The sequence below is a fragment of the Capricornis sumatraensis genome, chromosome 1 (assembly GCF_032405125.1).
Source record: "Capricornis sumatraensis isolate serow.1 chromosome 1, serow.2, whole genome shotgun sequence".
Lineage (NCBI taxonomy): Eukaryota > Metazoa > Chordata > Mammalia > Artiodactyla > Bovidae > Capricornis > Capricornis sumatraensis.
Genome location: NC_091069.1, coordinates 86,630,933 through 86,652,037, shown reverse-complemented (window position 1 = coordinate 86,652,037; position 21,105 = coordinate 86,630,933). Strand labels below are relative to the sequence as shown.

The window sequence follows — 21,105 nt, the reverse complement described above, 5'->3', positions numbered from 1 at the left end:
CAGGAAACAGGCGCAATTCCCGTTTCCGGGCGGAGCTTTACTGCAGGAGAAGTTGGGAATGAATTTCTTGGCGGCAGCCGGCGCTAGGCGGCTGTGCGCTATGCGCGCAGGTAAGAGATTGCGGTGCTCAAACCCTTGTTGCCTTGGAAACCGCCCGGGGCGCCTTCCTCAGTTGAGAGGGCTCTGGGGCGCTCTGGGCTGCAGACTTAGACATGGAATGGCTGTGTGGTCTTGGGCCGATGGCGGCCCGAGACCGCTTTCTTGGCTTTGGCTAAGTGAAAGGTTGACGAAGCCGCCTTGAAATCACTCAGGCTGCTGTGTCAACACTTAAGATTTCTAATGAGTTCCGTATAATATTGTTTTTTTTTTTTTTGCAGTCCTTCCTTGCCTTTGGAGAGGAAAGTACTTCAGCTCTGGGAATGAGCCTGCCGAAAACAATTCCGTGACCCCTATGTTGAGGCATCTTATATACAAAATCAAGTCTACTGGTCCCATCACTGTGGCCGAGTACATGAAGGAGGTCTTGACGAACCCAGCCAAGGTATGAGTCGGGGTACCAGGCCACCAGGCCCACTCGAGCAGCGCTGTCATGTGTGAACCAGGAGGATGTGCGCAGAGGAGCCCGAGGGCCCTCAGCCCTGGCGGGAGCCTTCCAGGGCAAGAGTCAGGCTTGGAGACCTTTAGTTCAGTTCAGTCGCTCAGTCGTGTCTGACTCTTTGCGATCTCATGGACTGCCCCACGCCAGGCCTCCCTGTCCATCATCAACTCCTGGAGCTTGCTCAAATTCATGTCCATCGAGTTGGTGATGCCATCCAACCATCTCATCCTCTGTCGTCCCCTTGTCCTCCTGTCTTCAGTCTTTGCCAGCATTAGGGTCTTTTCCAATGAGTCAGTTCTTTGCATCAGCTGACCAAAGTATTGAAGACCTTGGGACAGATAAATAAATCTGTCAGTTGATCAGGGCTGGGTCAAGTCAGCGGCAGTGGCATTAAAGAGAGGACACGTTCCAGAGATGTTAAGGAGACAATGTAACCAATTGGATTTATGGGACGGAGGAAGGATGACTTCCCTACTTGGGTTTGTGGTGGTGGTTGCAGTTATTTTTCAGGAAGAAGAGAACACAGGAGTAGGAAGAGGTAGGACAGAGTTGAGTTCAGTGGATGAATGTGAAGTGTTTGTAGGACTCAGGTGGCATGTCCAGCAGGCAACAGGAAATATGAATTTGGTGCTTGGAAAGCTGTGTTGCGCAGGCATCAGCAAGCATTGGAAGCATATTCCATTGAGAATGGGAGGTCTGGACCTTTATGTTATAGCATTAGGCATTGTTACAGCTTTCTGACTTTCATTTCCTTTCTGCTGTACAAACCCAGTTGGTGAAAGCCTGTGGTTCTTTTATTTTACAGTGTTTCACTTTTTGTTGGCTTGAATTATGAGATCTGTGGAATCCCAGGGTTCATTTTCCTTTTGCTTTTGGATGTAGTGGAATGACTCAGGGTCCAGAGGTTTAGTAAAAGAAGGGATCCTTTAATGCCTGTATACAGTGCTACAGTGTACCAAAATTTCAGGTAAGGAGAAACTTTAAAACACATTTACCTGGGTTAGAGTTGAGATCTGCTCTTCATTTATCCATTTGTTGAGGCGCCAACTATGCCACACACTGTTTCAGCCTCTGGGGATACTGCAGTGGACAGTGGAGCCCTGCACTTATGTTCTAGTGAGAAAACGAACCATAAACGAGGAAGCAAATAATTGCACAAGATCACTGTGGATTGTTTTAACTAATTCTGAGGGTGAAAAAGACAAAACCCAGATTGATAGGGACTGAAAGCAAATAGTGTGGGAGGAATAGGGATTGTGGAAGTTCCTTAGTTATGTTTTTCTACCAGTTCTGCAAAATGACTGACTTAGTAAAATCTAGGTAAAGACACTATTTATTTTGCTTATTTAGAAGAGAGAACTTTCTCATGAAATACTTGTTTTTCTAGTTGTATACATTATATAAGATTTTGGAGGGGTGTTTTAAAAAGCTTATTTGAAAATTAATGTTTTTTCCATTTTTTTCTTCTTATGTAGGGCTATTATATGAAGCATGACATGCTAGGAGAAGAAGGAGATTTCATTACTTCACCTGAAATAAGTCAGATGTTTGGGGAGGTAATATTCAATGTAAACTATAGAAGAAACTAATTATTACAAACATTTGAGAGAAAATCAAGTAGTATTATTCTACAGTAGTGTTTTATAAGTTTTGTTTTTTGTGATTCATGAAGTTTTAATTTTTTAGTGGTTTATATACTGAAAGAATAGAGAATAATAGAGGTATATAGAGGACATTTAAAAGGTTTATACTTCATGTAGAAAAGGAAATGTAGCAATATGAAGAACAAAAGGAAAGAGAAAGAAAAGAGACAGAAGGTGAGGCATTGGAAAAGAGGAGAACCAGATGAAAAATGAGACTGGAAGGATGGAGAGAGACAACGGGTGAGGTGTAAAAGAAAGTTGGGAATACCCAAGAAGGAAGAGAGAAAAGATTAAAAAAAAAACAGAGGAATTAGTGCAATCAAGATGTGCACTAAAGGCCCTATTTCTTATTTAGCTGTATTTATAGTAAAAGTCTCCCTTTAGGAAACTTTGAATTCTTTTCAGGAATTCTGGTTCATTTATTTCCTTATATAATCTTTGATCAATTTAGAAATAGGAAATAGTACACAAAAGGAAGAAGAATCTAGGCATTAATAAATATTAACTATCACTTAAAGCGATGTCATTATTGAAATTACATGAATATGAAAAAGTGGCCTAATCATATTTCATATATCTGTTCGCTTTCAAATACTAGTACCTTTCAGTATGTGTCATGAGACCTTTTATAATGGAGGCTGCCTTTTAACTAGGTGTTTTCTTCTGAGACTAAGCATCATAAGTGGTATGTATTGTACTGCGAAGTTCCTATGTGTGTATACATATATGAACTTGTTGAATAACATGTATAGTTGTTTGCAGACATTTTGCTTTCTGGTGTAAAGTCTGTTTACATAGTTTTACATCCTGGTATCCTTTTATGCTTTATAATGCTCAAATGTAGTTCTTTCCTTGTCACAGCTCCTAGGGATATGGTTCATCAGTGAATGGATAGCCGCTGGAAAAAATGCAGCTTTCCAACTGGTGGAACTAGGCCCAGGCAAGGGAACCCTCTTGGAAGATATTTTGAGGGTAAGTCATAAAATCTCATGTACCTGAATCTTGTTATCTGTTTTTAAAATTCAGTTTTATTTACTTTTAATGCTGAGCATTCACTGCTGCACGGGCTTTCTCTAGTTATGGCAAATGGGGGCTACTCTCTAGCTGTGGTGTGAGGCCTTCTCATTGCGTGACTTCTCTTGTTACAGAGCACAAGCTCGAGGGTGCATGGGCTTCAATATGTTGCGGGGCGCAGGCTCTAGAGTACAGGCTGAGTAGTTGTGGATCAGGGGCTACGTTGCCCCACATTGTGTGGAATCTTCCTGGACCAGGGGTCGAACCTGTGTCCCCTTCATTGGCAGGTGGATTCTTAACCATTGGACCACCAACGAAGTCCAGAATCTTGTTACTTTTAACTGAGTTTGAAAACTTTGTTGATTTCCTTGGCTTTTAGCCTTACTTCCTTCTCTCATATTTCTCAGCTAAAATATAATGTCAAGGGAATATAATGAATCATTACTTATTAGTTAGTATATGTTTGTAATCTTAAAAAGTGGGGGTTTGGGGAGAATGTGAGTTAAAAAGTAAGACATTTAGAAGACATTATGGAAGAATGTATTCATCTTTTGAGTAGGGAGTTTTAAAAACGTAGAAGCCACAAAGAAAAAGATTAATAATTTCCATTACGTTAAAATTAAGAACTTTTTTGTTCTTTAAAAAAAACTAGGAGCTTTCTGTTCTTCAAAGATATCATAAAGTGACAAGACAAAGCTCGAAGTCGGAGGAGTTATTTGCAACACATACAACTAACAAAGAACTGACAGTTAGAATACATAAAAAAACTCCTTTAAATCCATAAGAAAGTGACAGAGAACTCAACAGAAAAGTCAAGCCAAAGATGTAAACAGACCTGTCAGAGAAGAGTAAATCCGTATGATCAACAAATACAAAAAGATGCTCAGACTCATTGGCAGTCAGAGAAATAGAAGTTAACATCACAGTGAGAAACCATTCTACTCAAAATTAGAAAGACTTGGTGAGGATGAGGACCAAGGGGACTCTCATATACTGCTTCTAAGTATAGTTTATTGTAACTCCTGTGACTAGCTACTGGACATTATCTGTTAACGTCAAAGTTACTTATATTGTGTGACCCAAAATAAATTGTGAGTTTATTTTGCATGTACCTGACAATTCGTGTAAAAAAGAAAAAAAAACCGAAACCCCATTCAATTTCAAGACATTAAAATTTTCTGATGTTATGTAATTTCTGCTTGAAATTAGGAATTGAAGTTTTTTTTAAAACTTACAATTGTCTGATGAAGAAAAATCATTATAGTGTATGGCTCAGTGGGGAAAAGACCTACTGACCTACGTTTTCAGGGCTCAATTTTGTATCTTTTTAAATTGACAAAGACATTTGAATATAAAATAATAAAATTCTCAAACAATATTTTGTCTCAAGTACCTTAAAAATTAAGCCCACAGGTTTTTTCTTTAATTTTTTTTATTGAAGTATAGTTGATTTACAGTGTTTCAGGCTATAGCAAAGTGATTATATATAATTATTTTCAGATTATTTTCAATTATAGGTTATTATAAGATACTAAATATAGTTCCTTGTTGTTCATCTGTTTTATATATATGGTAGTGTGTATGTGCTAATACCAAATACTTAATCCTTGCCTCCCTATAATCCAACTGTTATGTTTGTTTTTTGGAAAGAAAATATTTGGCTTTATCAATTCCCCTGCCTACGCATCTTCAATAGCTACCCTCTTACCACTACAAGATGTTCACAACCATTTGCCGTACCTTAAACTCTGTGCTCCAAACCATATGCACCAAACTATACCCATAGGTCTTAAAAATGTCTTGAGAGTGCTTCCCTATTTCAAGTTCTAAGAACTCTGAAACAGCCAAAGAATATAAAGAAAATAGCCAAAGGCATAATTAATGCTGCTGCTGCTAAGTTGCTTCAGTCGTGTCCGACTCTGTGACCCCATAGACAGCAGCCCACCAGGCTCCCCTGTCCCTGGGATTCTCCAGGCAAGAACACTGGAGTGGGTTGCCATTTCCTTCTCCAAAGCATGAAAGTGAAAAGTGAAAGTGAAGTCGCTCAGTTGTGTCCAACTCTTAGTGACCCCAAGGACTGCAGCCCACCAGGCTCCTCTGTCCATGGGATTTTCCTGGCAAGAGTACTGGAGTGGGGTGTCATCCCCTTCTCCAAAGGCATAATTACAAATGTTTTATTTTTGATCAAATTTCTGAAGGATTTTTCTCTTCACTTCAGTTCAGTCGCTCAGTCGTGTCCGACTTTGCAACCCCATGAATTGCAGCACGCCAAGCCTCCCTGTCCATCACCAACTCCCGAAGTTCACCCAAACTCATGTCCATTGAGTTGGCGATGTCATCCAGTCATCTCATCCTCTGTCGTCCCCTTCTCCTCCTGCCCCCAATCCCTCCCAGCATCAGAGTCTTTTCCAATGAGTCAACTCTTTGCATGAGGTGGCCAAAGTACTGGAGTTTCAGCTTCAACATCAGTCCCTTCAATGAACACACAGGACTGATATCCTTTAGGATGGACTGGTTGGATCTCCTTGCAGTCCAAGGGACTCTCAAGAATCTTCTCCAACACCACAGTTCAAAAGTGTCAGTCCTTCAGTGCTCAGCTTTCTTTATAGTCCAACTGTCACATTTTTCTCTTAGGAAGAAGTTTTCCATGTGTAGTTTTATCTCAAAACTGAATTTGAAAAAGTTGTCTTGTCCTTATCAGTCTGTACCTGCATATGCAGTATCAAAAGTAGGATGCATATCACCGGTGAATATTAAATTCAAGTGAAAAAAATTGATGTACTTATGTAATTAGCATTGAATGTTTTGCATTAATATATATTGATAAAACATCAGTATGTTTGTTTTTTTTCTCCTTATGTTTACAATGGCTAAAAATAAAAAGTATGTGTAGCTGAGGAAAAATTGAAATGGAAAGAATCTCAAAGTTAAACTGTGAAGTCATTAGTGCTGTTCAAATCTGATTTCTTGTGGATACAGTCTGATCATCTCGGGTAAGATTGTTTTGTAGACAGGGCAGCTTTTTAAAATCAAGCCTAACTCTGTCCATGAACATGCTATGTGGCACTAGGTGTGATATGCAATTTCCAGGTCTTACAAGTAATAAATCTCCATTTTTTCAAAGTTAAAATCAAGGCCATATAAATTTTATTTCCTCTGTGTTTTTTTAGACTCCCTAATCTGAATCATTGTTTTTATTGGATGCTAAAGCTTTTATTTTCATTTGTTAGTCATATCTCTAATTTTTATCAGTAGGAAAGCAAATGGTATTGTAGACTGTTCATTTCTTATATAGACTATGTTTAATAACTCCAATAGGTTTTGGTTCTTATAGACTGCTGGAGAGTGACCTGTGTGAAGAAGAAATTTCTCTGAAACCAGTTATTACTTCTACTGTGATACTGACAAATTATTGAAATAAATGGCTAGAAGACCTAAAATCTACTCAACACTCTGTATTTTGCCAATTTCTTCTTTTTATATTTAGGTATTTAGTCAACTTGGGTCTTTGCTGAAAAACTGTGACATTTCACTACATCTGGTAGAGGTGAGCCAGAAATTAAGTGAGATTCAAGCATTAACGTTGACTGAAGAGAAGGTCCCATTAGAGCGAAATGCTGAATCCCCAGTATATATGAAAGGTGTCACTAAATCTGGAATTCCAGTTTCCTGGTACCGAGATCTGCAAGATGTTCCAAAAGGTAATTATTTTACATTGATCAATGAAAGAATTTTGATCACAGCCCCCCTCACAGTGATATGTGAGCACAACCTTGTTTTGCAGTATAGTAGATTGAGTTACTGCTGCCAATTCTCTTACTTATAGAGATTAACAAACATTTTTTTTCTGGAGAAGAGCAGTGTGTTAGAAAATAAAATCTCCTAACATTGAGGAGCAGTGAATTTCAGGCAGTGTTGCAGAAACCAGACAAAACCAAAATAGGGATCTCTGTTGTACGTTTCAGTTTTTCCTTACCCCTAAGATAGTACTGATGATGAAGCAGCCCAAGGCAGTGGGGCTGAAAGAAGCAGTGTTAGGAGATGAGTTTACTTTTGTTGTTAAAAATTGTTTCTTTATTTGGCCATACTGGGCCTTAGTTGCGGCTCGTGGGAATTTCCATCTTTGTTGGGGCATGTGGAATCTGTTATTAATAGTTATAGCATATGGGATCTAGTTCCCTAACCAGGGACTGACCCAGGCACCCTGCATTGGGAGCATGGAGTCTTAGCCACTGGGCCACCAGGAAGTCCCGTAGATGGGTTTAATATTGTAGTCTTTGGATTATCCTTACTTGTAAAGGGTGGTGGAGAAATCCCTCTATTCCTCAAGAATATTATATTGATGAGCCCCAGTCAAACCTAACGTGGTAGTCTGACCCTGGCCAAGGTGCCACAGCCATTCCTGGCCTTCACCATCTCATTTGATTTTAGGAAATTCAAATCCTCTTCTAGCTAACAGATTTGAGTTCTGATTCATTTCATTCCTAGAGGTGCATTAAAGATTACACTGATAACTGGGACTCTGTGTGGAAAATGAGAATAGTAATAGTTGCTCCTCTATCAGTTCTGCACAGTAGGTTTCCTGTGAAGAGGTGGATGACTCAGTGAAAGTGGTAATTACGCAAGCATCACAACTTCCAATATGAAGAACTGTGCATTTTCTTTTTGCTAATGTCCGAAAGAACCAATTTATTGCCTTGAAAATGCTGAAGTGTTAATTTTTCTCTTCTGTTTTTAAACAGAGTACAGCTTTTATCTCGCACATGAATTTTTTGATGTTCTTCCTGTGCATAAGTTTCAGGTACTAATGGGAAAGAAGTCACATTTATAATCGAATAACAAAGGGCCTTTTGTTGTAAGAATAAACATTTATGATGTTTAATTGTTACTATTTGAAGCTAGCTATATTCGGAAGTTTGATGAATATAAATAATTGAAAAGCAAAAGTGAAATATTAAGGATTCTTAGTTCTCTTAGGATAATTATTAAGAATTCTTAATTCTTCTGGGATAAAGATGTATGGGAATATAAGATGGTAAGTGACTGTAGTACAATGAAGGATAATTTTTTTAGGAAATATTTTTAAATTCTAAAAATTAAAATTTTTCTTCATTCTTTCTGTGAGGAGATTTAAGATTTGGTAGCAGTGCGTGTGTACTGGTAACTTCTAGGGCTAAGAGTATATGTTATTATGTAGTGATTTGTTGGCAAAGCTTCTGATTAGTCCTCCTAAGTCTGTTTTCTGTTTTGGGGGCGCTTACCATGTTGCTTACTCTCTCCCATTTCTTATCTAAACAACATTAATAGTTTGCATCTGTCAGTCTACTCATATTATTCAAAGGAAGTGAAGTAATGCCTTTAAATAATTTCAAGTGGTAAAATGTTCTGTAAATGTTATTTATCTAGCTTATATATGATAAGAGGAGAAGATTTGCTATTTTGATAAAGGCAGTTTTGAGAACAGACTTGCAGAAATTTGTTTTTTTTTATTTGTTTAGAAAACACCACACGGATGGCGAGAAGTACTTGTTGATATTGATCCACAGGTTTCTGATAAACTGAGATTTGTTTTGGCGCCATGTGCCACTCCAGCAGAAACGTTCATACAAGTACGAATAAGTATTTTTTTTCATAAGTTTATTGCCAACCCAATCTTCGGTCTTATTTTCTCTGAGTTCCTATTTTAGAGTTCCTTGTAACATGAGAAGAGCTTTTTATTGATAGTGGAAATGCATAGGATCTGTCAGAATGGGTTCAAGTCATTCCTTGGCTGTGTGAGCTTCATGTAATAAGAATTTAAGTGCTTACTCAGCAAGTTCCGGAACTGTCTCCTGCAGTTCTCTATCAAATGATGACAACATTGTCTACTTGACAGGAAGTTATGTGTCTGTGAAAACAGTGTTGTACAGTGTATATATAGTAAGGTAACAATAACAGTATTTATTAAATACTTTGTTTGTGTTACTCTATTTTCTCATTCAATTCTCAAAACTATCCTCCAGTTCAGTTCAGTTCGGTTCAGTCGCTCAGTCGTGTCCGACTCTTTGCTACCCTGTGAATTGCAGCACGCCAGGCCTCCCTGTCCATCACCAACTCCCAGAGTTCACCCAAACTCATGTGCATCGAGTCAGTGATGCCATCCACCATCTCATCCTCGGTCGTCCCCTTCTCCTCCTGCCCCCAATCCCTCCCAGCATCAGAGTCTTTTCCAATGAGTCAACTCTTCGCATGAGGTGGCCAAAGTACTGGAGTTTCAGCTTGAGCATCAGTCCTTCCAAAGAAAACTATCCTTAGGTCAGTTTTATTATCACTCTCTTTGGGCTACTGTTGGAGCATGCATTTTTGCCTCAAATTTAAGTTTGGGTGAAAGAAAGAAGGCGTGCTTCAACAGCATGGCGCATGATTCTAGTCTGGTTTTAGTCTGCCAGATGGTGGATGTCCTGCTGCACTCTGTTGTCCTCAAGGAATAGTCTCAAGAGGCTACAGATCTTAGGTTTGGGTTGAATGATTCAAAAATCCTTTACTTCCCAGGCACGTTTGGGCTTTAGATTGCCTGTTTTATCCCACCCACCTCCCCTTTTTTGAGCTGAGAAAAAAGGATTTCTACTTTCTAGACCATAAGTAAGGATTTCTGCCTCAGAAGTTATTGATTTTATAAGCTTTTAAACATAAACCTGTGAATTAAGTTTTCTTTGCAAAACATAAGTTTAAAATAGCCTAAGTGCTTGTGAACATTTCTATTTTTTCATATTCTGGCTACCTAATTTTACCTGAGTGTGAATCAAATTCATATAGCTTCCAGAAGCTAACCCTCTGAGAGTTGATTGTTTTTAGTTCTTCACTTGAACAGTGTACACTCAGGAGAGAGGCAGTGATAACTTTTCCCTGTCATTTGGATGGAGCAAATGGGAATGGAAATCTGTTGTCCTGAAGAGCAAGCAGTGTAGGATGTAAAGAATGTCAGCATGGAACACTGAGGCCTGTCGGCTTATGCTTGAAGCTGGCCCCGTGGTTTATGTAGTCACACCATGGAATTTATCAAACAGCACTGGGGGCTTAGATGGTAAAGCCAAGTAAGCTGGGATTCTCTGGTGTCTCGGTAAACAATCTGCCTGCAATGCTGGAGACCTGGATTTGATCCCTAGGTGGGAAAGATCCCCTGGAGAAGGGAATGGCAACCCACTCCAGTATTCTTGCCTGGAGAATTCCAGGGACGGAGGAGCCTGGTGGGCTACAGTCCATGAGGTCGCAAAGAGTCCAACACGACTGAGTGACTAACACACACTGGGGGCTTAGTGGTTTATTATTTCATTTAATCCTCACAGTAAGCCTAGAATATGTACTGAGGAACTAGACTGTGAAAGGTGAAGTAACTTGTCTCTAGTAAGCAGTGGATGAGCTGAGACTCACAGGCTGACTCTGCCTGACTCTATACCTCTCGCTGCTGCTGCTGCTAAGTCGCTTCAGTCGTGTCCGACTCTGAGCGACCCTGGAGACAGCAGCCCACCAGGCTCCCCATCCTTGGGATTCTCCAGGCAAGAACAATGGAGTGGGTTGCCATTTCCTTCTCCAATGTATGAAAGTGAAAAGTAAAAGTGAAGTTGCTCAGTCGTGTCTGACTCTTAGCGACCCCATGGACTGCAGCCTTCCATGCTCCTCCATCTATGGTATTTGCCAGGCAAGAGTACTGGAGTGGGGTGCCATTGCCTTCTCTTGTGCTATTATAGGCAGAGACTTCAAGGCAAGTCAGTATCTCACTTACAATAGGTGTCTGTTTTTCAGTCACTAAGTCATGTCTGACTATTTTCGACCCCATGAACTGCAGCACGCCAGGCTTCCCTGTCCTTCACCATCTCCCAGAGTTTGCTCAGATTTATGTCCATTGAGTTGGTGATGCCATCCAACTGTCTCATCCTCTGCCACCTCAGGGTCTTTTCTAATAGGTGTTAAGAGGTAGCAAAAGTTAATGTATATTTGCATAAGGAAGAAAAAATTTTGTTCAATAACAGGAATTAGTGAAATTTAATATAGACTAATCCAGTTGGCAAGTATTATTATTTACTGTTCATATACTTTCTAAGCGAATATGTACTTCTCGAAGACCCTTAATAGTTGAACATCTTGGGAAATAAGGGCTTCAGTTACGTTGACACTGGTTTATAAGCCGGTATTAACTAGATTTAGGGTATATCAGTGGGGTACCTTTTGCCCCCAAAGAAGGCAGATATACTTAATAGGCTCTGTTCTGTTATGTTGGATTTATTTAATTTGTTCTTCCAGCACAAGTTTTTAGTGTCTCTTATGTGCCAGACACTGTTCCAGGCAGACAAAAATCCCTTTCCCATGGTTTCAGCCCAGTGGAATCTATTTATATGAATTATGATATAGAAGTGAAATCACCATAAATAAAATGATAATGTACTTAGCCATCTGGAGGGTTGGGAGGGCTTATGGCTTTTTATAAAAGGCATCAAAATAAAACGTGTTTGTAAACTGAGTGGATGGCCTCAGAGAACCAAGGAGTTCTATATAATACAAAGGGTGTCGTGTGAAAAGTTGAGTGTAGACAACATATTCATATTGACAAGGAATTTGTTTTTATTATAACTGAGAAATACTCATTGTAGGAAAAGCCTAAGGAAACAAGTTTTTTGAATGATGTATTTTGATTCAACTATTCCCTTACTAGGATGATGAAACAAGGGATCATGTGGAAGTGTGTCCTGAGGCTGGGGTTGCTATTCAGGAACTTTCTCAACGCATTTCGCTAACTGGAGGTGCTGCCCTGATCGCGGATTATGGTCATGACGGGACTAAGACAGACACCTTCAGAGTGTGTATAATTCAGTCACATGATTTATCAGAATTTAACTGGTATAGTTTACTTAGTTGTCATATGTTAGGGTTGAAGTTCACTGAAGATATGTATCTCATTGTGGTTTCTACAGTGTCTGTCTTTGCTGCATTACATTATTTTATAATTAATATATGTTGTTATAATTGCCCTTAACCCAGTATTTTACTGTCCACCTTTCCTTTGAACAGGGTCTAGACTGTCTACATTATTCCTTAAGTTGCAGAACCTAGGTTTCCATAGATTCTAGTAAACATCTGAATAATTCAAGTGGGAAGATTTTCTTGAAAGTTCTTAAAAATTTCTCCTCCAGTTAAAAAAAAAAAGTTTAACTTTATTATTATTATTATTTTTTAAAGAAAAACCTGGAGAGTTTCTTTTAAAACACTGTTTGTCTAGATTTACCTCCAGGATTCTGACTTGCTAGGCCTGGGAAGAGTCCAGTAACGTGTTCTCAGGAGACTACAATGCATATGCCGATGGATACACTTTGTAAAACACTGTCTAGGTTCTGTTAACCTGAGTTCATCTGGAGAATTCTCTCTTCATCACCATGGACATTAATGAGAATTTTCAACAGATGTCAAAGGCAGCATGTTCAGGCACTACAACATAGTACTTCATAGTGGGTTTTCCGCATAGTATCTCATTTGAAGAAAGGGTGCTATGTTGCAAGAGTTTGTAAACCCCTGATGTAGGCCATATATTCCTTTTTAACAGTTGTTATGTAAAGTGGACTACATGATAGCATTTCTTTAATCTTGATAATGATAACCATAAAAGTACAAAAACTCATCATTTAAAAATTACGTTCAAGGGGTTTCGTGGCCACCGGCTTCATGATGTCCTAACTGCCCCGGGAACAGCAGACCTAACAGCTGACGTGGACTTCAGTTACTTGCGTAGAATGTCCCAGGGGAAAGTAGCTTCCCTGGGTCCAATAGAACAGCAAACTTTTTTAAGAAACATGGGCATTGACGTCCGGCTGAAGGTAATGGTTTATCTTATTTCACTATTACTAACTGGTTTAATTTCATAGTATTTCAACACATATTGTAAATAGTGAGTTCACTTGGTCTCGGTGCTCTTATAGTCCGATCCATGGTGTTGTGGCAGTGTAGGGTTCAGTGTAACCAGACCACTTGAGGGGAGAGCACATTGGTAAGTTTCACGCATCTCTGTATGAGGTAGACTTAAGACTTCCAAATAGTGTTAATGTTTGTTAAGAAAACTTAACTGCCTGTATGAGTATGAATTTTAGAACTGTCTTAAAGACATCTTAACACTTCAGCATAGATCATACCACCTGGGAATGTTTGCTAAACATACAGATCTATAGGTTTGGGTCACAGCAACCTATGTCTTCAATAAACAGGCCATGATTCTGAGGTAGAGGCTCAAAATCACATTTTTAAGCACTGTTTTATTGAATAGCTAATAGTCATTGTATTACTACATATACCTAGGAATTGTTTCTTCTGGTTATTTTTACTGACATTTTTTCTTTTCAGATTCTTTTAGATAAAACAGATGAGCCATCATTGAGGCAGCAGTTACTTCAGGGGTATAATATGTTAATGAACCCTATGAAGATGGGAGAAAGATTTAACTTTCTTGCCTTGGTACCTCATCAGAGACTTCATGGTAGAAATCATCAGACGAATGCACGTCAGTCAAAACCCTCTCCATCACCTGTAGCTGGGTTTGGTGAACTTGCTTGGCAGTGATATTTCAGTTTGGACTTTTCACCCCCAAGTTGGCCTAAGAAACCAGAATAAAGGGAACACGTTTTATATATCACAGGTAAAATAAATATTAAAATGTTTTTATCTCGTCATAGTCAATAAAAAAAACCATACAGTACCACTGGAAGTTGATCTTTTAAGATTGTATTTGATTCTTGGTACAGATGTGTGTTCTCAATTTAATCAAACAAATTATTGAGTATCCTCTAATTAATAAAGCTGGTTGTTATAGTGTTATTTTAAAGTGTAAACATGAATACTGATTGGTTTAATAAAAACTGGAAACAACTGGCCATTCACAGGGGGCTGATTAAATATAACTAGTTGCTCCGTGGCATGTGGAAATCTTCTGGACCAGGAATCGAACCCATATCCCCTGCATTAGTAGGCAGATTCTTATCCACTGTGCTACCAGGGAAGTCCAAAAGTGAAAGAAAAGTGAAAGTTGTTGTGTCTGACATGGTGATCCCATGGACTGTATCCCTCCAGGCTTCTGTCCATGGAATTCTCTAGGCAGGAATACTGGAGTGGGTTTGCCTGTTCCCTTCTCCAGGGAATCTTCCCAACCCAGGGCATCAAACCCAGGTCTCTTTACTGTCTGTGCCACCAGGGAAGCCCAGGAAAATCCGAGTATAATGTTAAATGGCCTTTATTGAGGTAAGTTCCTTCTGTATCAGCTTTGTTGAGTTTTATCATGACTGACTGTTGAATATTGTTAAATACTTTTTTCTGTCTGTTGAGATGACTGTGATTTCAATCCTTCTATTAACGTTGATCACACTGAATGATCTGCAAATAAAGAACTATTCTTGTGTCCCTGGAGCACATCCCACTTGCTCCTGGTATTCTGTTGGATTCAGTTTGCTACTCTATGTGGATTTTTGTGTCTTTATTCATCAGAGATATTGGCCTGTAATTTTCTTTTGTAGTCTTTATCTGTTTTGGTACAAGGGAAATCGTGGCCTTGTAGAATCAATCTGGGAGTATTCCATTCTGTTACTGGAATAGTTTGAGGATAGGTATTAGCTTTTCTTTATATGTTTAGAATTCCTTTGTGAAGCCTGGAGTTTTGGTTTGCTGGGTTTTTTATTAATTACAAATTCAATTTCACCACCAATGATTGGTCTGTTCAGATTGTCTTGATTCAGTCTTGGTGGGGTAAGTTTCTAAAAATTTGTGCATTTCTTCTAGGTTGTCTGATTTGTTGGCATATGACTATTTGTGGTTTTCTATTTTTTTTGTATCTCTAGTAGTTCTCCTCTTTCATTTATTCTATTTGGGTCCTTTCTTTTCCATGGTGCTGCTGCTGCTGCTGCTGTCGCTTCAGTTGTGTCTGACTCTGTGTGACCCCAGAGATGGCAGGGGCTCCCCCGTCCCTGGGATTTTCCAGGCAAGAGTACTGGAGTGGGTTGCCATCACCTTCTCTACTTCTCAATAAGCCTGGCTAAAGATGTATCAATTTTATCTTTTCAAAAAACAAGTGCTTGGTTCATTGATGTTTTCTATTGTTTTCTGGACTTTATATTTCCTCTCTTATTTCCTTCCACATGCTAAGTTTGGGCTTTGTTCTTTTTCTAATTCCTTTAGATGGTAGATTAGGTTGTTTACTTGAAAGTTTTTTCTTGAGGTAGGCCTTATATTTACTATGAACGCCCAATAATCACTATGAAATTTGCCAGTCTGGTTTGAGGGGTGAGAAGAGTCTTTTTTAATTTGTCCTCCTTTTTGGTATCTGAATTTTTTATAATATGCTTCTGTGAATTTTTTAATTAAAACAAAATTAAAATAAAATTAAAAACAAAGTTAAAAAAAAACTTTAAAAGTCACAGTAAAACCAATCAACCTGACAGGTACTTAAAATATGAATGAGAGTAAATGCAGACTACTTAGGAATAATTTTCTAAAATTAGTTAATTCTCTCATTTTCGGATAACTGTCAAGATTTATTTCTGCAAGTTCCCATTCTTTTGGTTCACAGAACTTTTTAAATAATACCAGACATGGACTTTCTGAAGAATTATATTAATAGCCACACAAATTTGAGAGATTAAAAGAAAAGAATGTTAGTTATATGTCTTCAATTTATAGCTTAACTATATTGGAAGTTCACTGGCAGATTGTTGAATGAAAATGTCCATAGTTGGCCGTTCCCAATTATTTAATAGTTTTCATGATTAAGGGGAAAGAGTTATCCAGTGCTTCTTAAAACCTAGAAAAAAGTAAATTAAGTCTTTTGGCAGTTGCAACAGTTGAATATTTGATGGTAGTTTCTGAAAAGCTTTTAATTATTCCAGACTTTCAATAAATGAGACCTCGAGGTAATTACCTCAAAGTTTGTATGAAATTGTAATAATGAGTTGTTTTTTATTTTAGTCAGATAAAAAAAATCTGTGTTCTTAAATATAGCATTAGTTTCATTTACAAATACTATTTCTGAAACAGTCCTCTCACCAAAGCCTGGGAAAATAACACAACCAAATACAATTTTCTTTGGACACCTCTACTAGCTCAGGTTTTCACATGGAAAAGTACAGTGATATGGAAATACATTTTATTATCAAACTTCTTTGAGGATATTTACAAAAAGTGGGATATAATTAAAAATGTACTAAACAATGTCATTATAGACTTTGTATACATTATCAAATGTTTCTAACAATTATTTCTTATACAAACATGATGACTTCAAGACAAAAAAGGTTATGCAGGTTATACAGTAACTGGAGAAAATTACTCAATTCTAAATTATCTGACAGTGCCTTTACAATTTTTTCTAAGAAAACTTCTCAATAACAAAAACAAAGAGTGCAATTAATTTTATGGCTTGTAAAGTTTTACTATATAAGTAGAGCAAACAGCATTCCAGTTAATTTTCATCTTATGCAGTAAAACCACAATAGGGTGCCTAGTGACTCAGAAATTACTTCATTTGAGCACACTGGTTGTATAAACAGACTTAGAGAAATTAGGGGAAATTACCCCCTATCACAGGGAAAAAACATTTCCCAAAGGTTTTGCATAATTAACTTGCTTTTAGTTTTTAAAATTCCTGTATGAAGGTGAAATTCCTGTATGAGAATGAAATACTGAGACACTGGACTGTCTTCTGGGAATACCTAATGGTAGGCAGTATAGCAGAATGGTTAGAGTAAGGACGACTCTGGAAACAAACTGCCTGGATTCAAACCCACATCCTAACTGTGTGACCGTTAGGCAGCTAGTTAATTTTCCTGGGCCTCACTTTCCTTATCTGTGAGACAAAGTTTGAAATGACTTATCCATGTCTACTGTGAGGGGAAAACATGTAAAGAGCTCAGAACAGAGGAGCACTGGTGTTTGCTTTCATTCTCTCAAGGGCATTTTTAGCCCCACACAGGGGAGTGGCTTCAGGGATCTCTGAAGGCCCTCTCATTATGTTCACAAGAACATTCTTTTCTTTTGCTATCGCAAATTCCATGGGCGATGATAGTTAACACTTTTATAACTTTTAGCTTATAAATATCTGATCTTCACAACAACACTGAGGAAGACAGAGGCAAGAATTATAACCTTTATTTTATAGATTGAGGAGCTCAAAGCTCAGCCAGGTTGTCACCTGCCGAGGTCAACATAGTTTAAGAGTGGAGCCAGATTTTTGGGCTTCACATCTTTTGTTCTTTTTGGAGGGGAAAAAAAAACATTCACAGTGATTATTTAGGAATCAAGAAACACAGAGCCCCTATATTTTCTGTAAGTGGATAGTCCTAGATCTTTAACTTTTTTGGGGGGAAACTATTAGTAACTTTTAAAAGCTATGAAAAAGTCTAACCTCTTAAATATGTTAGGGTACAAAAACTGTGTTTAGCTGGCTGCTGGAGCTGCAGTGTTTTTAAAAATGCTTATTTCATTCTTTCATTTGCTCAGCTGATAATACAGCCCTACTCTTTATAAACTGTTTCATGCTGCACCCCACCCACTCCCCTAAACTGCTTAAAATAATTGATTTAAAAACATTCCGGATATCTTTAAAGCCTTGCAATAAGCTAAGGAAAGAAGAAAAGAGTACTGTTTGTTATTCTTTCCTGTAGCATTAACTGGCCCTGCACTGTCCCTGCTTTTGGCATGTATTTAATTTTCTTCCTCAAATTATACAGTCCCATGTAAAGAGAAATTGTGTGATTAGAGCTCAGATCTGTACCCATTAAATGTTGGAATCTAATGGTGGCATCACAACAGCATCAATGGGAATGTGACTATTCAGCAGCAGAGCTGAACTGTAGGAAGACGTATGCAACAGCTCAGCACTGAGACCAGCAGTTCCTCCTCCTGGTTTTGTGTGTCAGTTGTCCCAAATAATCTTAGGGGCTGTTGCAACATACAGACAAAAGGTGACAACTTTTCATGTTCTGAAGAGCATATTCAGAATTCCAACCCCAAAGAAGTTAGAGCGATACTATTGTTTTGAAGTTTAACTGACCTAAAAGAGAAGGGTAAACAAGTTCAGCGCTCCCTTTCTGGGCATCTAGGAAAAACCCCTCAGTGCCTCTGTGGTCAGTTAAACAAATGTTTAAAGTCTATAGGAAATGGCATGTTGGTAGCCTCTCAGTCATCTCATAAATGCAGATCTGTTTAGTTATAAACTGTGCAATAACTCTTGTATGATTTGATCAAGTTATGCAGTAACTGGACTCTAGCTTGCCTTTTTACTCCTTTTTTAAAAAAATAATGTAAGAACAGGAAAGGGACGATAAATTAAGTGCCACTATTGTACTAAAATGAACGATTAGGAAAAAATACAAAAACCAGTTATTGCTTATGTTGTAAAGGTTTATGAAAAGCTTCATCTTGGATTCCATTATGTGTTTTTATGAGTTTCCCCTCTTGTACCTACTCAGTCTGAACTACAGTATCGGTGTCACTGATTCCGTATGTTTTCCGTATCTTTGCATCCTTTCAGATGACAGCATACACAGAACAACAGTTATGCGGCAAAATACCAGTCCATAACATGAAATGCTTCCTTATTGAAGTTAGCTCACTGATAACTAAGGATCTTCTTCCATGTCATCTGGATTGGGAGCCATAATGAAGTGCTTTGGGTATACAAGGTTGTGTGTGTACGCATGTATTTCCCAGCGGGCATCGTCACTTTCGTGTGTAATGTAACGTTCACCAATGCGAGTTTCAAATTCTCTAAGGTCAAGCCAAGTCTGATAGTCCTAGGGGAAAAAAATGAAGATTATGAACAGTAAAAGAAACAAAATACTGTGAACTTGTTCTTTTTGCTTAGCACCCTAGTTATGTACTTGACAACCCCTACCCGCTGTTGCTGCTAAGTTGCTTCAGTAGTGTCCGATTCTGTGCGACCCCATAGACAGCAGCCCACCAGGCTCCCGTGTCCCTGGGATTCTCCAGAAAAGAATACTGGAGTGGGTTGCCATTTCAAATACTAGCTATACAATAAGTTCCATTTGCAATAATTTAGGTCAGCAATGTTATAGAAACTTTTTCAGATTTAGTCTCAGGAAGGAAGTCACTCTTCTAAAATTAAAAAGTGGTAGTTAATAATAACTATTAATCTGATTACCCCTTACTCCTCAAAACAGGGGAAAGGTGCTTAGACTCTGTTATCAGGATAACTTAATACTTGCTGAGATTAATTATGATTACATTTGTTCTAAAGTTACTCATATCCCTTATTCCCTTTACAGTAATTGTTCTAAAGCTTCTCTCTAGTCTAAGTTTGGGGGTATCTTTTGATAAATCTATGCAATGGCTTTTAGGGGAATTAAACCAAACATTTAAAATGGCATATCTGATCTTTTCAAAACCAAAAGGTTTACACTTACATTTTAAAAATAAAATATATGACAATATAGTGTTATGCTCACCTTACAAAAAGGTGAAATAAACACCATAAGGCCCTAAGACACGTAGAATCTGATGATCTTTGAAGAGTGGTTTCATTAAGTAAGACAAATCCCCATGAACTGCTCAAATGAAGACTGCCAAAGACAAATACATTGTTTTTACCTGCAGCCAGGGATGACTAAGAGATTTATCTACGCTGTAACGTTTTCTCATCTTCACTTGAAGTAGGTTGTTTATCAAATCAATTGCTAAGGGAAAAGACAAAATTAGATATGTGAATCTGAGCACTGACCACCTCAAACCTGTGACACTGCCTAGAAGGCAGTTCAATCCATAGAAATATAGGGTTGAGGATTTTTGCTTCTCAAGGACATAGCCTTTAAGCTAACATATTAGTGACTGATAAATATTCACTGAATTCAGTGTACCTGGTTTATTAAGGAGATAGTACAGAATACAAGTTAAAAGTATAGACTGGAGCCCGCCTGCCTGAGCCCAAGTTGTTACTGTGTGTGACATGGGGTCAGTTACTAAACTGCACTGTGCCTGGTTGCTCATCTGTAAAATGAAGTAGTTGAGAAGATGAAATAAACTTAATACACACAAAGGGCTCAGAATGGTGCTTTTATGTGCTAAGAATTAACCATTACTTTTAAAAATGAATAAAAGAGACTCTCTTTACAGTCTTGCTTTGTTGTTTTTTCCTCCACAAGGATGCTATGCTATTCTCTAGTCTTGGGCTGAGGCAATAACTTCCTACCGAAAGTTCATACTTAACAGGTTTTTAATAAGCTCATGGTATTTTGGTGTATGTGGTGAGGTCTTAGCATGCATATTTTATCCAGTTATTTGGAGAAGTGGGCTAACTATGAAACCAAAGCAACCATGTAACTACACACTGACAATATCCTTATGTAACAAGGCAATTGTTACTAAGGTCTGCATCCAGGGATGAGCCAAACTAATGACTTATACTATTTCTAGTTCTATATACTGTCATACCAGTCAAAATCTTCTAGATTTTTTTCACCCTGTTTTTTCTCCCCAAAGTATTTAAAATACTAGTTTCCCTATATTCTAAATATCCATTGTTCCTTAAATGGCAGTCTGCTATGTGCATCAGGATCATTCAGAGTGTTTACTAAAATGCATTCCTGAGTAACAGTACAGCTGGTGAGTCTGAGTCTTAGGGACGGAGCCAGGGGGTCTTTTTAATAACCTCACCAAGTGATTCTGATGTAAGAGGTCTATAGACCACACTGTCCAAGGGGCTCTAAGGTGACTTTGGCAACATCCCCAATCCCTCATATATACTTCTTCCATCAGATCTCTTCATTAACAAGTAAGCCTACTATTTACATGTTGTCCCTCAAACTTTTCCCAGCTTTATTAATCCCTATG

General features: G+C 38.2%; 2 protein-coding genes across 2 annotated transcripts in view; one reads left to right on the top strand and one right to left on the bottom strand.

Annotated features, from left to right (window-relative positions):
* Positions 1-47: 47 nt before the first annotated feature.
* Positions 48-14,055, top strand: NDUFAF7 (NADH:ubiquinone oxidoreductase complex assembly factor 7). Its single transcript, XM_068980912.1, has 10 exons — positions 48-110; positions 378-541; positions 2,074-2,154; positions 3,103-3,213; positions 6,743-6,956; positions 7,998-8,056; positions 8,754-8,864; positions 11,945-12,088; positions 12,927-13,100; positions 13,621-14,055. Exons 1-10 carry the CDS (start codon positions 59-61, stop codon positions 13,834-13,836), a joined length of 1,326 nt encoding a protein of 441 aa, XP_068837013.1. The 5' UTR covers positions 48-58; the 3' UTR covers positions 13,837-14,055.
* A 2,311-nt stretch (positions 14,056-16,366) lies between these two features.
* The window catches only part of PRKD3 (protein kinase D3), a 77,422-nt gene continuing 72,683 nt past the window's right edge, over positions 16,367-21,105 (bottom strand). The window contains exons 17-18 of the mRNA XM_068980899.1: positions 19,867-19,952; positions 16,367-19,052 (exon numbers count right to left, since the gene is read on the bottom strand). Coding sequence (XP_068837000.1) covers positions 18,879-19,052; positions 19,867-19,952 — 260 coding nt within the window. The 3' untranslated portion in view covers positions 16,367-18,878. The remainder of the gene's footprint in view (positions 19,053-19,866; positions 19,953-21,105) is intronic.

Excerpts from the sequence above, each read along its gene's own strand:
- NDUFAF7 (XM_068980912.1), top strand. The coding sequence starts at position 59 with ATGAATTTCTTGGCGGCAGCCGGCGCTAGGCGGCTGTGCGCTATGCGC. Across the intron at positions 6,957-7,997 it reads TCTGCAAGATGTTCCAAAAG|AGTACAGCTTTTATCTCGCA; the intron begins GTAATTATTTTA and ends GTTTTTAAACAG. Across the intron at positions 8,865-11,944 it reads CAGCAGAAACGTTCATACAA|GATGATGAAACAAGGGATCA; the intron begins GTACGAATAAGT and ends TTCCCTTACTAG.